At 45.3% G+C, this 16,790-nt stretch overlaps 1 protein-coding gene across 1 annotated transcript; it reads left to right on the top strand.

Moving 5' to 3' along the window:
* The first annotated feature begins 693 nt into the window (after window positions 1-693).
* Window positions 694-16,576, top strand: LOC103632338 (uncharacterized). The gene is made up of 2 exons (XM_008654148.1): window positions 694-1,144; window positions 16,447-16,576. The coding sequence occupies exons 1-2, from the start codon at window positions 842-844 to the stop codon at window positions 16,558-16,560; spliced, it is 417 nt and encodes a 138-aa protein (XP_008652370.1). The 5' UTR covers window positions 694-841; the 3' UTR covers window positions 16,561-16,576.
* Window positions 16,577-16,790: the final 214 nt, after the last annotated feature.

Below are 16,790 nucleotides of genomic sequence, written 5' to 3'. Positions count from 1 at the left end.
GTGATATTGTGCTCTCTATGGAGTTTTGGAATAAAGTTGAAGATTGTCTTAGAGCTTCTGCCCCTCTCCTCATTGTACTTAGAGTGGTTGATGGTGATGAGAAACCTGCAATGCCAGAGGTCGCAGCACTAATGAAACATGCAAAAGAGAAGATCAAGCTAAGCTTTGCTATTGATAGCAAGAAAAGCTTACTTAAGAGAATCATAGACATCACTGAGAAACGGTGGATGAAACAAATGGACCATCCTTTTTATGGGGCTGCTCTTTATTTGAATCCAGGAAAATTGCATCCTCTCATTCGAGATGATGATGATGCAACTGTTGTCCAACTAAGAGGTTGTTTCCTTGATGTGCTTGCAAGAATGGTGGATGATGAAGAAACAAGAGACAAGATTGATGCTCAATTCTTAGACTATGAAGCTCTTAGAGGAGAGGCCTTCTCAAACAAAATGGCCAAGAACAATCTGGAGACAATGAACCCACGTAAGTGATGCTTGTCTTGTAATTGCAGTAGGTTTTATACATTAACATCTAAACTTATGTTGTATTTCGCATTTGGCAATCAAGTTGATTGGTGGCGTTCATATGGTGGGCATGCTATTGAGATTCAAAGGTTTGCTAGGCGTATTGTTGGTCTTTGCGCTTCATCATCGGGTTGTGAGAGAAACTCGAGTAGATTTGAGTTTATGAGTATTGTTGTCTTTGTCTAATTGTTTAATTCTTAGCTTGTGTCTAGAATTTAAGCCAACAAATTATTCTTTTGTAGATCCATACAAAGAAACGTAATAGGTTGCTGCATAAGAGACTGAATGATATTGTCTATGTTTCCTACAACCGAAGGATGAAGACTAGGTTTCAAATAAGGCGTGAGAAGAAAGGGAAAGGTTTTGACCCTTTGGTCATTGAAGAGTTCGATTGGGATAATGAGTGGGCTGATTCCTCCTATGTGCAGCCTCAAGGTGCTCGTGGGTGTAATTGTGGTGAGGATGAGAATGGCCTTACATGGGAACTTGTTGATCAAGCTGTGGGTGCATCAAGCTCGCTGCGAGGCCGAAATCTTCCAAGGAATGCCAACAAGCGTGCAAGAGTTTCACACTCAAGGTTTGACTTCGAAGAAGATTTTGGTTCAGCCAATGAAGAAGAGGAGTGTGGCGGAACTGCCCGAATTATTCCGACTTAAGTGCCTAAGTCCCACCTTAGAGGCTAGACCACACTTAAATGGGAATAACCCGTCAATCCCTCGGATCTAGTCCGACAAGGCCATTGACAGGATCAAGTACCACAATCTCACTCGATGGTGAGTCACAGAGCAAATACAATAAAGCATAAAACCATGCATTAAGGAGTATTAAATTATTACATCACCATCGGAGTTTTGCAAAAGTAGTTATCATTGTTCGAGTGCAGCGGAATAAAACTAACGATAAATAAATAGAGAGATGGGGAAGCCTGTCCCATCACTCCTCATGCTCCTCCTCAGCCGAGGTGGGGTCCCACTCAACAGTCCAACCCGGCGGCAAGATGGACGGCCAAGTCACTCCAGCAACCATGTCCTCCAAAGAACCTGTAAAATTATGCCACAAGCAAGGCTGAGTATACTAATACTCAGCTAGACTTACCCGGTGTGAGGAGTCTACTCCTCTACCTCTAGACATGCAGCTGTTTGGCTGTGGGGTTTGGTTGCCAAAAGCACTAGCTGAGTTTCTAAGTCAAGTTTTAACTTTTCCAATTTAAGTGTCTCTCTTAAGGCTAAATGTGTACTATCTACTCATACATAGTAGCAAACATTTTTAGCAATCAACATCTTGTATCAACTCATCATATTTCCACTTGTTACTCAATGCAGTACAATGGATCAAGTAGTCTCATTAGCTGCGAGAAGCAGACGATTCGAATCGAGTTTTTATCCTTGCAAGGTAAACTTAAACACACGACATGGCGAGGCACTCCGTCCCCACACACATCAACCGTCCCCATCGATTCCCTGGCAACAGATCAGGGCTCACCGCCTTGGCGTACAATGCCTCACTGACCCCGACTGCCGTCGTGCAGTGACCGCACTTGTACCCACCATAACCGGAATGGGAGACCACGTCTCAGGTCGCGTGAGGGGCAAAGTCTGCGGGCAGGTTCACTCAGGTACTAGGCTTACCGATTTACCATATTTCTCGGTATATGTTTAGTACGTTCAAACGCTTGACACAGGTATCCGCACGTTAATCCTTATTCCAAATTTTCCATCTCGTAGACAACCAATCCCCATGGATCATTGTCCACAGACTAGTATCATGATGATATGAAAGTGGGTAGAACCAATTCCTGATCTCGCGCGAGTGCTAGAAAAATCACTCGTCTTCTACCGAGATCCTAATTAAATAAAGCAGCTACTCGACCTAGCATACTAGTATCCATCTCAAAAGGATTCCTGAGATCATGCAACTAGGGTTTCAAACAACTCCTACACTTAAGTGCACATTCAATCCTACAATCATTAAGTGTAGTAAAATAGCATAAATAACAGGTTATGCATAAAACCGGGGCTTGCCTTCCAAAGCTGTGGCAGGCAGGTCCTCTGGTGCAGGCTCTGGTGCTGGATCCGGGGCTACCTCCTGAGCAGCTCCTTGCTCCGGCATGAGGACGTACTCTCCATCAGCAAGGTTACAGTCTATCGAAATGCAATGAATATGTATGTCATGATTATGCAGGATTTAATAACATTATGCTAAAGGAAGAAAACTACGTTAATGAGTAACTTAGGGTTTCTTGGTCATACATGGCTTTTAGTGGTTTATGCTTATCACTCTTGGTTTAGGTTTTGTTAGGGCTAGGCATAGTGGATTGGTATTTCCTTTATATATTTCAGTGGACAATTTACAAAGGGTTTTAGGATGACACTAATTTTCATTATTCATTTTCCCTTTCTTTATTTTCTATTTATGAATTCTAGTGTAGGTTTGAACTACAACAGGGAATTAACTTTTTCCAAAAATTCTGTAAAAATTACAGTAGCTTGCCATTGGTCAATATAGCCTGCTCTAGGAATTTGAGATTCAAAATAAAAAGGCTATGCTCTAGACAAAAATAACAAAAGTTGTGTAAAAGGGTCACTTTGTATTACAACTCTTAACTAGGAGTGGGTTCGGTCCTAAGGGTTATTTTTGTTGGCATCTAACAGTAATAATAAGCTTCTGTGCCAAAAATCACAGAAAGCTAAGGGATGGTCATTTAGTTGTGATTTTCCAAAGTTTAATGCCAAAAAGGCACTTTCCACTACCTTGCTATTTGAAAAATGTCAAACATCAGATTTCATATTTTTCCTATGTTCTTTATAACAAAACATTTACTATCCCAAAGGTTGGGGTGTTTTCACCTTGGGGTTATTTTTGTAGGGCTTTTCTAAGTTTTCCTTGTTTTCTTAAAATAAAAGGTATCCTATTTATTTTATACTAAACCAGGGTATAATCAATTTTTCTAGTAACCTACACTGAATAAGTATACTAACAAAAATATGGGGGCTCCCTGGTTCTTTATTTAAATCACTTTTCCTATTTTCTTTAACCTTAAGCATAATGTAAAATAAATGGCAAACTCTACCTTAATGGGGTGTACAGAGGGGTTTAGCATTTTTAAATAGGTCAGTAGGTGGTCATAAACTTCTCCAAATTGTCTTAACTCCAGTTAAATAGTGCAACTATTTTTCTTCCCATTATTTAGCTTTTGGTCAAATCAGTATTTAAATCAGAACCCTAAAGTTTTCTATAGTACATAGGGGTTTTATATTTTTCTTAAGTAGTTTATATTATTTAAGATCTGACAAAATTGGTTTGACTAAATTTGGATGAATAAAACAGAAGATATGAATTATTCAAGTTCTGTTCAAATTTTAAATCAGATTTAATAAAAGGTTTCCTGGAAAACCACTTTGCACCGAGGTCCTTGGGTTATTTCTAAACTAACTCTCTCAGTTATACCCCCATGCTACTATTCATCGGAGTCACTGACATTGCGCAAAACCCCCTAGCTTTTTCTTCTTCTCCCCCGCGGTCCCTCCCTAGGTTTAAACAGTACCCGCGAGAAGGAAAAGGGTGGCGCGGCTTACAGGCGGCGAGAGAGGTCCGGCGAGGGGCGGGGATGGCTCCGGGAGGTTCTAACGGTCACAACGGTGTACGGCTCGACAGCGGGGGTGGCCGGAATCGTCCGGTCCACGCGCGCAGGCGGGGGCTCTCGTCGGCGGCGAGTGTTCCAGTCAAACCACGGCGATCTAGTTCAATCCAATGGCACGGTGAGCTTCACAGGGTGATGTAGAGGCTATCTATGCATTGAATCGAAAAATGGCGCAGTGACTTACCCGGTCCACGTGCGCCGGCGGGGTTCTGAACTCCGGCGAGCATGATTTCGCTATTCCGGTGGCGCGGGTCCTCGGTTCAAGCTCGTGCAAGCTTCATGGCCTCTTAGGGAAGCTATCCGAGGGCTTGGATCGAGCGGAGGAGGGCGGGAAACGGGTTGGCCACGGTTGTTGCCCTCGGGCGGCTCTGGCGGGTCGCGGGGAGGTCGCCGGAGCTATGGGCGAGCTCGGGGGAGTTAGGTGTGGTACGGAGGAGGCAACAGGGAAGGCAGCTGGGCAGTAGGGCGGGCTTTATAGCCGTGGCGCGGGCGTGGTCATGGGCGGCCGCGGGCGCGCGGGGGTTCGCGCACGGGCGTGCTCTGAGCGCGCCCCCGAGTGCCAGCCCTCGTCGAACACGTGGGAGCTCGCTTCTGCCATGGTTCAACGGCGGATTTGAGCACCTTAGCATGCGTATCTTGGCAAAACCACTGTGTATGGTCTCTTCCCTGCTCCATATCCTACCTTTTTGCTGTGAGTTCCAAGTCAAGATACGGTCGGGGTAGGGAGATAGAGGGGTGAGAAGTTGCCTATGTCATAGCTGTCCAAACCGGGACAAAAGCTATGCCAAGTCATGTCAAACGACTTAGGGTAGGTGTCAACTTCCTCCAGGGCATTCTAGGGGTAATTTGGCGCCACTTTGTCAATTGGGTCGAAGCGTTTTGAATTTTGGATGAGGGTGATCATGTGTGATCTTTGGCCAAAGGTTAGTTTTGGACTTAGGCATTTTCTGATTTTTCTTTTGTGCTCAAACCTTTGGTGAACTTTTTGGGGCTTTTCTGAAATCTTTTTGGGGTTACTTTCTGACTATTATTTGTAGGTTATTAAGTGTACTACAACTTTTATACTTGGCCCAAGTCATGATCAAAAGGTTTTTATGACCTTTTGGTCATACTTACATCTAGGGTTCCCATTGTCCAAAGGGGTTTGTATTAAGGTTTTGGGCAATTCTCCCCTTTAGATGTGCATGATAAGTTAGGGTATGATATCCAAGATGGGTTGCACTTGCTTAGGACCTTGAATTCTAAATTTGATGTACTTTGCTCAAACTAACCCACATGTAATAGTAGGTTTAAATGGTGTAGCCCTGGGTGGACACCCTGAGTAACACCTGAGGTGTTACAGCCCTCCCCCCTTAAAGGAATCTCGTCCCGAGATTTTAGGTAGAGTCCCTTGGAGGGGTGCTTGAAGATGTGTTGGTGTGCTACCCTTTCTTTTATCCAAGTTTCTCCTGTTAACTGCTCTTCGAATGTCATTCTCTTTGCAACTTCAGAAGGAAGTCCTTTTTAAGTTAAATCCACAACTTAGACTACCCTTGTTATCTAAGTTTTTCTTATATTTGTATTCAAAAGGGCAGGTGGGGGTGGGGTTTTTGGGTTACGTACCGACTCCTTTGGGCAGAAAGTCGGGGAAGCGAGAGCGTAGAAAATCCTCAGTCTCCCATGTAGCTTCTTCTACTGAATGGTGACTCCACTGAACCTTATACATTCTGATTGACTTTGCCCGCGTTGACCTCTCTTTCTGATCCAATACCTTGACGGGGTACTCTTGATAGGACAAGTCTGGTTCTATCTCAATGTCTGGTTCAGGTAGCACTTCTGTAGGTAGGCGGACACATTTCCGCAGCTGAGATACATGAAACACATTGTGAACTGCTGACATGTGAGGTGGCAATTCCAATTGATAGGCTACGGGTCCACAACTTGCTTTGATCTCATAGGGTCCAATGTAGCGAGGAGCTAACTTGCCCTTGATCCCGAATCTCTGAACACCCTTGGTGGGTGACACCTTAAGGTAGACATGGTCTCCCACTTCAAACTGTAGAGGCTTCCGCCTCTTGTCATGATAACTCTTTTGCCTGGCCTGAGCAGCTTCTAAGTTCTTCTTAATGACCCTGACCTTTTCCTCTGCTTCAAGTACCAAGTCTGGTCCAAATATTTCCTTCTCTCCGGCTTGAGACCAATTCAGCGGGGTTCTACATCTTCTCCCATATAAGGCTTCAAAAGGTGCCATCTTCAGACTGGACTGGTAGCTGTTATTATAAGAAAACTCTGCCAAAGAAAGACACTTGTCCCAATCCTTTCCGTAGTGTAGGACACATGCCGCAACATGTCTTCCAAAATCTGATTTACCATTTCTGTCTGGCCATCCGTTTGAGGATGGTATGCTGAGCTTCGTATTACCTGGGTCCCAAGTGAGTCTTGCAGCTGCTCCCAAAAGCGTGCCACAAACGGTGCTCCTCTGTCAGATATATTGGTTTTTGGAATACCATGCAACCGCACTATTTGATCAACATAAATTTATGCATATTTCTCTGTCTTGTGGGTGGTATGCACTGGTAAGAAATGAGCGGTCTTGGTCAATCTGTCCACAATAACCCAAATGGAATCATGGTGCCTGGAGGTATTGGGCAATCCCACGATAAAGTCCATGCAAATGTCCTCCCATTTCCAAAATGGTATGGGAAGGGGTTGCAAAGGGCCTGCTGCCTTCAAATGACTGGCTTTGATTCTCTGGCAGGTATCGCACTCGGATATGTACTTGGCAATTTCCCTCTTCATCCTGGTCCATCAGTATAAGGATCTGAGATCATGGTACATCTTGCTGCTACCAGGGTGCATGGAGAATTTGGAAAGGTGAGCTTCATCCAATATCCTCTTTCTGAGTTCAGGGTCCTTGGGGACAACCAATCGATCTCCAAACCATAAAATCCCCTTGCTGTCCTGACAGAAGCACTTGTATTTTTCCGCCTTCTGCTTGATCATTTCCTTGATAACCTGCACACCCTTGTCTTCGATCTGTGCCCTGACTATTTGCTCTTGCAGTGTGGGCTCCACCGAGATATAATTTAAATCACCCGAGGAAACAACTTCCAGGTTCAATTTGCACAACTCATCACACAGGGTGGTAACTCTTGCATCCATGCTCATACAATTGCACTGGGCCTTTCTGCTCAAGGCATCTGCCACGACATTGGCTTTGCCAGGATGGTAATGCACCTCCAAATCATAATCCTTGATTAATTCTAACCATCTCTTCTGCCTCATGTTCAGATCTGCCTGAGTAAAAATGTATTTGAGGCTCTTGTGATCCGTGTAAATGTTACAGTGAGCTCCCATCAGGTAGTGTCTCCATATCTTGAGAACATGAACTACAGCTGCTAGTTCCAGATCATGTGTAGGTTAGTTCTGCTCATGGGGTCTAAGTGCCTGGGAGGCATAAGCAATCACTCTGTTATCTTGCATTAAGACGCATCCCAATCCGGTGCCGGAAGCATCACAATAAACTTCAAAGGGCTTGGTGTTATCAGGTTGAGCCAGCACTGGGGCTGTTGTCAAATGCTGCCTTAGTTTATGAAAGGCTTCTTCACACTTCTGGCTCCAATTATACTTGACTCCCTTCTTCAACAGTTCAGTCATTGGCTTGGCAATCCTGGAGAAATCCGGAATAAATCGTCGATAATACCCTGCCAATCCCAGAAAACTCCGGATCTGCCTCACTGTAGTCGAGGGCTTCCAATCCATCACCTCTTGTACCTTCTCAGGATCAACAGATATCCCATCCTGAGAAATTGTGTGACCTAAGAATTTAATTTCCTTCAGCCAAAATTCACATTTAGACAAATTGGCATACAACTGATGGTCACGCAATCTCTGAAGTACAGTATGCAAGTGTTTAGTGTGCTCGACTTCATTCTTGGAATAGACCAGAATATCATCAATGAAAACGACCACGAATTTGTCCAACTCTGGCATGAATACTGAGTTCATCAGGTACATAAAATAAGCCGGGGCATTGGTCAGCCCAAAAGACATCACCAAAAACTCATAAAGCCCATATCTGGTTGAGAAGGCCGTCTTGGGAATATCACTGGTACGGATCTTGATCTGATGGTAGCCCGAGCGAAGATCTATCTTGGAGAACACTTTGGCTCCCACCAACTAATCAAACAAGACATCAATGCGGGGCAGTGGGTATTTGTTCTTGATAGTCACCGCATTGAGAGGTCGGTAATCAACACACATTCTCAAACTCTCATCCTTTTTCTTCACAAATAAGGCCGGACATCCCCAAGGGGAAGTACTTGGGCGAATGAAGCCCTCGTCCAACAACTCCTGCAGTTGCTTTTTCAGTTCTGCTAATTCTGCGGGAGGCATCCTATAGGGTCTCTTGGAGATAGGAGCAGTCCCGGGTTGCAATTCAATGGCGAACTCATTGTCTCGGTCAGGTGGCATCCCTGGCAATTCATCCGGAAAAACATCTGGGTAATCACAGACCACTGAGATCCCTTCCACTGGTGACTCTATCATAGTGAATGCACAAGAACGGGTACAACCCTGGTCGGGTAGATACAAGGTGATCTCGCCATCCAAAGGGGAGTGGATTTCTATGGCTCTGGCTGCGACATCAATCACCGCGTGGTGTCGCGATAACAAATCAGTCCCTAGGATGATATCCACACTATCCAATCCCATTATCAAGAGAGTGGTTTTAAAAATGAAATTACCCAGCTTAATTGGTACGTGTCTATTGATCTGATAGGTGGCAATCCTGCCTCCTGGTGTTGAAATTGTAATACCCCCGTTGGTGTGGAGGAAAGGTAACTGACACTTGGCACTAAATTTGGTACTGATAAAACTGTGTGATGCACCAGAATCAAAAAGAACAATAACAGGATAATTCAAAACTGTAAAGATACCAGTCAAGACGGGTGCTCCCTCTGGAATATCAGCCATGGTGGTGAAGTTCAGCCTGCCTTGCCTCACTTGCACCTTCTGCCTCTTGCCTTGGTTCTGATTAACATTCTGCCCCTGCCTCTGCTGGTTTCTAGGGCAATTCTTGGCATAATGTCCGGTGTTGCCGCATGTGAAACACCTGTTGTCATTTGCCTAGCGATATTGCTGCTGCTGCTGATTGTTCCTCTGAGCTGGAAACTGGGTACGATTGGGTGTCTGCTGCTGCTGCTGTGGTCGGATCACCCAACGCCCTTGCTGCTGCTGAGGTCCCCTGCTCTGGGTGTCAGACACAATCCTGAAGCGCTGCGACTGAGCTGAGGGTCCTGCCACCGGGGTCTTCCTCTTCTTCTCTGCCTGACGAGCGGTGATACAGTCCTCCTGGGAGATGGCCATGTTGACCAGCTCATTATAGCTGTTGGCCCTGACGGTGTTGAGACGGTCACGGAGCTTAGTGCTGAGCCCCCTCCTGAACCTGTCTCTCTTCTTCTCGTCCGTATCTGCATGATACCCGGCATACTGGCACAGGTCATTAAAGGTCTGAGCATACTGCAATACTGTCCGGTTTCCCTGAGTGAGTGCAAGAAACTCGTTGAGCTTTCGGTCCATAATTCCGGCTGGTATATGGTGCCCCCTGAAAGCTGCCTTGAATTCTCTCCATTCCACCTCTCGGTCCTCTGGCTGCATAGCAAGAAAATGGTCCCACCAAGTCCTTGCGGGTCCGCGAAGCTGCTGGGTGGCGATCCTGACCTTAGTGACCTCTGAGCAAACTCCATGGAGTAGCGGGAATTTGGATTCCACTAATCTCAACCATACATCTGCATCAAGTGGGTCATCTGCCCTAGTGAACAATGGAGGCTGGGTACTGAGGAACTCCTGGTAGGTAGCTGCCGCGGGGTGACGTTGATGATCTCCACCACCATAGTGCTGAGGTGGTGGCTGGCGCTGAGCTAGCTGCCTCAAGATCTCATTCTGCTGAGCCATTAGCTCCTGCAGAGTGGGAGGCGGTGGCGGCGGTGGATGAACGCGCTCATTCTGGCCACGTCGCGCTCTCCCGGCCATCTGAAAAATCACATATTTTCTTAATACCACATCTTCAAGTTTAAGGTTTAATCGCGGTGAAAGAGTCAAAAGGCGAAATTGATAGATTCTTGCATAAATATAAAGGATTTCTTAAGGCATAAACTTTTCTTCCCAAATTACGACTAACATCATCCATCAACCATGTTTCCAAAAGAGTTTATCACGATTACATCAATGACCCAAAAGACTCAACTCTATCTAGCCTAGTACCCCAAGGGTGCAAAAGCTAAGCTAGCTTGGAGGAGTCCCACCATTGCCGACTTCTAGCCCTACTCCTGATACCTAGTGAGTGAACGAGGCAACACTCGACTCAGGGGAAGGTGGTCTCCCTGAGCCAGCAGTGTCCAAGCTGGAGGCAGGCTCCTCTCCTCCCTCAATGTCGACGTCCTCGTTGGCCTCCATGTCCTGGATCTCCTGGTGATGCATATCCAAGTGCTCATTAGCCTCGGCCAGCTACTGCTGGGTGTTGATAAGCTGATCCTCGAGAACCTCAATGGTGTTCTCTCTGGTTCCCACTAATTCCTCCAGCTCTTGGATCTCATTTGACAGCTGCTCCACCTGCAAGTCCTTTTCCACCATCTCAATGGACAAATCAACCACAAGCTCCTCTCTGTTGTCCAGGGTGATCTTTGTTGCCTCCAGCAATGCCATCAGATGGGACATTGCCTCACCACGCATCACTTGCAGACGATACAGGGCATTCATGCACCGCACTGTCAAGTGAGCCGTCTGGCCCGGGTAGATAGCCCAGATGTCCTTGGCATGCTCCACCCGATCCTTCCACATTGGGTCGTCCTCCTTCTCCGCGGGGAACAAGCCAATGGGATGGGTGGAATGCTCCAAGGGATGGAATCCGCAGAAAGTGGTCAATCCGTGCAGAGCAATCGCCTCGATTGTATCCTCAGCCCGGTATCCAAAGGACTCAGAGTCCAGCGAACGCCAGCCTGGCTGCAGGCGATGAGGCTCCAAGGTCATCCTCACCCTACAGCGGGGCACTCGGTGCTTCTCGAACTGCTGCACTGCGTACTAGGGAGGTGTCATGTATCCGGCCCCCTTAAGTACCTCCCACAAAATACGGGGAAAGCCCTCTCGTGCAAGCCCGTCAGTGTGGGACAGTGCATTCCCATCGTCTGAGGATCCGTGGGAAGTCATCTGTGTACGGTTAAGCGCAAGTAAAAGAAAAAGAATTATAAAAAGAAAAAGGAAACACAACTCAGCCTCTCTCTAAATATAACAATGGTACTGGGGTACTTAGTTGGTCATCATTTTGTATTAAAGTCCTTACTCAATTATCCATTTGTTTTATTTAAGAATGCATGCATACTCGTCCTGAACGACCTCACATCAATATAAAGGGAATAGGGAAGAACTCCCATCCCCTATAGTAGCCTGTAGGGCTTAAGCACTTAGCCACCTAACTATCCCTCTATCATCCTAAGGCTTCCGTCCTAGGTCTATCCTGATCGTCATACGATCTATCCAACATTTGTTTCTATCAAGTTTTACTTTGGAAATAGGATGATATTTATAGTTTATTGATTCCTCTGTGGTGGTACAAGCTCCGATACCAGCTGTGGCGGAACTGCCCGAATTATTCCGACTTAAGTGCCTAAGTCCCACCTTAGAGGCTAGACCACACTTAAATGGGAATAACCCGTCAATCCCTCGGATCTGGTTCGATAAGGCCACTGACAGGATCAAGTACCACAATCTCACTCGATGGTGAGTCACAGAGCAAATACATTAAAGCATAAAACCATGCATTAAGGAGTATTAAATTATTACATCACCATCGAAGTTTTGCAAAAGTAGTTATCATTGTTCGAGTGCAGTGGAATAAAACTAACGATAAATAAATAGAGAGATGGGGAAGCCTGTCCCATCACTCCTCATGCTCCTCCTCAGCCGAGGCGGGGTCCCACTCAACAGTCCAACCCGGCGGCAAGATGGAAGGCCAAGTCACTCCAGCAACCATGTCCTCCAAAGAACCTGTAAAATTATGCCACAAGCAAGGCTGAGTATACTAATACTTAGCTAGACTTAACCGGTGTGAGGAGTCTACTCCTCTACCTCTAGACATGCAGCTGTTTGGCTGTGGGGTTTGGTTGCCAAAAACACTAGCTGAGTTTCTAAGTCAAGTTTTAACTTTGCCAATTTAAGTGTGACTCTCTTAAGGCTAAATGTGTACTATCTACTCATACATAGTAGCAAACATTTTTAGCAATCAACATCTTGTATCAACTCATCATATTTCCACTTGTTACTCAATGCAGTACAATGGATCAAGCAGTCTCATTAGCTGCGAGAAGCAGACGATTCGAATCGAGTTTTTATCCTTGCAAGGTAAACCTAAACACACGACGTGGCGAGGCACTCTGTCCCCACACACATCAACCGTCCCCATCGATTCCCTGGCAACAGATCAGGGCTCATCGCCTTGGCGTACAATGCCTCACTGACCCCGACTGCCATCGTGCAGTGACCGCACTTGTACCCACCATAACCGGAATGGGAGACCACGTCTCAGGTCGCGTGAGGGGCAAAGTCTGCGGGCAGGTTCACTCAGGTACTAGGCTTACCGATTTACCATATTTCTCGGTATGTGTTTAGTACGTTCAAACGCTTGACACAGGTATCCGCACGTTAATCCTTATTCCAAATTTTCCATCTCGTAGACAACTAATCCCCATGGATCGTTGTCCACAGACTAGTATCATGATGATATGAAAGTGGGTACAACCAATTCCTGATCTCGCGCGAGTGCTAGAAAAATCACTCGTCTTCTACCGAGATCCTAATTAAATAAAGCAGCTACTCGACCTAGCATACTAGTATCCATCTCAAAAGGATTCCTGAGATCATGCAACTAGGGTTTCAAACAACTCCTACACTTAAGTGCACATTCAATCCTACAATCATTAAGTGTAGTAAAATAGCATAAATAACAGGTTATGCATAAAACCGGGGCTTGCCTTCCAAAGATGTGGCAGGCAGGTCCTCTGGTGCAGGCTCTGGTGCTGGATCCGGTCTACCTCCTGAGCAGCTCCTTGCTCCGGCACGAGGACGTACTCTCCGTCAGTAAGGTTACAGTCTATCGAAATGCAATGAATATGTATGTCATGATTATGCAGGATTTAATAACATTATGCTAAAGGAAGAAAACTAAGTTAATGAGTAACTTAGGGTTTCTTGGTCATACGTGGCTTTTAGTGGTTTATGCTTATCACTCTTGGTTTAGGTTTTGTTAGGGCTAGGCATAGTGGATTGGTATTTCCTTTATATATTTCAGTGGACAATTTACAAAGGGTTTTAGGATGACACTAATTTCCATTATTCATTTTCCCTTTCTTTATTTTCTATTTATGAATTCTAGTGTAGGTTTGAACTACAACAGGGAATTAACTTTTTCCAAAAATTCTGTAAAAATTACAGTAGCTTGCCATTGGTCAATATAGCCTGCTCTAGGAATTTGAGATTCAAAATAAAAAGGCTATGCTCTAGACAAAAATAACAAAAGTTGTGTAAAAGGGCCACTTTGCATTACAACTCTTAACTAGGAGTGGGTTCGGTCCTAAGGGTTATTTTTGTTGGCATCTAACAGTAATAATAATCTTCTGTGCCAAAAATCACAAAAAGCTAAGGGATGGTCATTTAGTTGTGATTTTCCAAAGTTTAATGCCAAAAAGGCACTTTCCATTACCTTGCTATCTAAAAAATGTCAAACAGCAGATTTCATATTTTTCCTATGTTCTTTATAACAAAAGATTTACTATCCCAAAGGTTGGGGTGTTTTCACCTTGGGGTTATTTTTGTAGGGCTTTTCTAAGTTTTTCTTGTTTTCTTAAAATAAAAGGTATCCTATTTATTTTATACTAAACCAGGGTATAATCAATTTTTCTAGTAACCTACACTGAATAAGTATACTAACAAAAATATGGGGGCTCCCTGGTTCTTTATTTAAATCACTTTTCCTATTTTCTTTAACCTTAAGCATAATGTAAAATAAATGGCAAACTCTACCTTAATGGGGTGTACAGAGGGGTTTAGCATTTTTAAATAGGTCAGTAGGTGGTCATAAACTTCTCCAAATTGTCTTAACTCCAGTTAAATAATGCAACTATTTTTCTTCCCATTATTTCGCTTTTGGTCAAATCAGTATTTAAATCAGAACCCTAAAGTTTTCTGTAGTACATAGGGTTTTTATATTTTTCTTAAGTAGTTTATATTATTTAAGATCTGACAAAATTGGATTGACTAAATTTGGATGAATAAAACAGAAGATATGAATTATTCAAGTTCTGTTCAAATTTTAAATCAGATTTAATAAAAGGTTTCCTGGAAAACCACTTTGCACCGAGGTCCTTGGGTTATTTCTAAACTAACTCTCTCAGTTATACCCCCGCGCTACTATTCATCGGAGTCACTGACATTGCGCAAAACCCCCTAGCTTTTTCTTCTTCTCCCCCGCGGTCCCTCCCTAGGTTTAAACAGTACCCGCGAGAAGGAAAAGGGTGGCGCGGCTTACCGGCGGCGAGAGAGGTCCGACGAGGGGCGGGGTTGGCTCCGGGAGGTTCTGACGGTCACAACGGTGTACGGCTCGAAAGCGGGGGTGGCCGGAATCGTCCGGTCCACGCGCGCAGGCGGGGGCTCTCGTCGGCGGCGAGTGTTCCAGTCAAACCACGGCGATCTAGTTCAATCCAATGGCACGGTGAGCTTCACGGGGTGATGTAGAGGCTATTTGTGCATTGAATCGAAAAATGGCGCAGTGACTTACCCGGTCCACGTGCGCCGGCGGGGTTCTGAACTCCGGCGAGCACGATTTCGCTATTCCGGTGGCGTGGGTCCTCGGTTCAAGCTCGTGCAAGCTTCACGGCCTCTCAGGGAAGCTATCCGAGGGCTTGGACCGAGCGGAGGAGGGTGGGAAACGGGTTGGCCACGGTGGTTGCCCTCGGGTGGCTCTGGCGGGTCGCGGGGAGGTCGCCGGAGCTATGGCGAGCTCGGGGGAGTTAGGCGTGGTACGGAGGAGGCAACGGGGAAGGCAGCCGGGCATTGGGGCGGGCTTTATAGCCGTGGCGTGGGCGTGGTCACGGGCGGCCGCGGGCGCACGGGGGTTCGCGCACGGGCGTGCTCTGAGCGCGCCCCCGAGTGTCAGCCCGCGTCGAACACGTGGGAGCTCGCTTCTGCCATGGTTCAACGGCGGATTTGAGCACCTTAGCGTGCGTATCTTGGCAAAACCACTGTGTACGGTCTCTTCCCTGCTCCATATCCTACATTTTTGCTGTGAGTTCCAAGTCAAGATAAGGTCGGGGTAGGGAGATAGAGGGGTGAGAAGTTGCCTATGTCATAGCTGTCCAAACCGGGACAAAAGCTATGCCAAGTCGTGTCAAACGACTTAGGGTAGGTGTCAACTTCCTCCAGGGCATTCTAGGGGTAATTTGGCGCCACTTTGGGCCTGTTTGGTTCAGCTTTTTTCTGACCAGCTTTTCTGAAAATCTGGCTGTAGAGAGAATCTGGCTGTGGGGAGAATCTGAGTATCATTACGATTACGTGTGGAGGAAAATAAAGTTGTTCATGGGGCTCAGGATCTAGAAAGTGACGGATTCCTACTATTGCAACGACTCAACCGATTATGTGTTTATGTTGATTTTGGATGGTTTTTGCGCCAACGAATTTTATAGAAGCTGACTGAAAAGCTGAGCGTTTGGCAGTCCGCAGCAGTTTTTGGTGGCCAGAAGCTGCCAGAAGCCAAAACAAACAGGCCTTTTGTCAATTGGGTCGAAGTGTTTTGAATTTTGGATGAGGGTGATCATGTGTGATCTTTGGCCAAAGGTTAGTTTTGGACTTAGGCATTTTCTGATTTTTCTTTTGTGCTCAAACCTTTGGTGAACTTTTTGGGGCTTTTCTGAAATCTTTTTGGGGTTACTTTCTGACTATTATTTGTAGGTTATTAAGTGTACTACAACTTTTATACTTGGCCCAAGTCATGATCAAAAGGTTTTTATAACCTTTTGGTCATACTTACATCTAGGGTTCCCATTGTCCAAAGGGGTTTGTATTAAGGTTTTGGGCAATTCTCCCCTTTAGATGTGCATGATAAGTTAGGGTATGATATCCAAGATGGGTTGCACTTGCTTAGGACCTTGAATTCTAAATTTGATGTACTTTGCTCAAACTAACCCACATGTAATAGTAGGTTTAAATGGTGTAGCCCTGGGTGGACACCCTGAGTAACACCTAAGGTGTTACAAGGAGGACCAAGATCCACATGATGATGTTGATGTGACTGATTCTGAAGATGCACATGATGATGTTGGTGGAGAAAACACTGAGGCTGCTCCAGATGAGTTCGAAGATGGATATTGACTCACTAAGAGTTGGCTGATTTTAGATTTGTAGCTTACCTATTTTTCTGCAGTGCTTCAATGCTTCACTGTTTGTGCACTTAATCAACTAGTCTTTTAATCTTTTGATTGATCTATATCGCTAAGTCATTATGGGGCTGGACTGGAATTAATTATGCCACTAAGACTAGAAGTCTAGCATATGTTGTTGCTGCTATTTTATTCCCACCAATGTATTGTGGGTTTAATTTG

This window comes from Zea mays, chromosome 7, assembly GCF_902167145.1.
Source record: "Zea mays cultivar B73 chromosome 7, Zm-B73-REFERENCE-NAM-5.0, whole genome shotgun sequence".
Taxonomy (NCBI): domain Eukaryota; kingdom Viridiplantae; phylum Streptophyta; class Magnoliopsida; order Poales; family Poaceae; genus Zea; species Zea mays.
The sequence above is the reverse complement of the archived record's forward strand: the minus strand, read 5'-3'. Positions and strand labels throughout refer to the sequence as shown.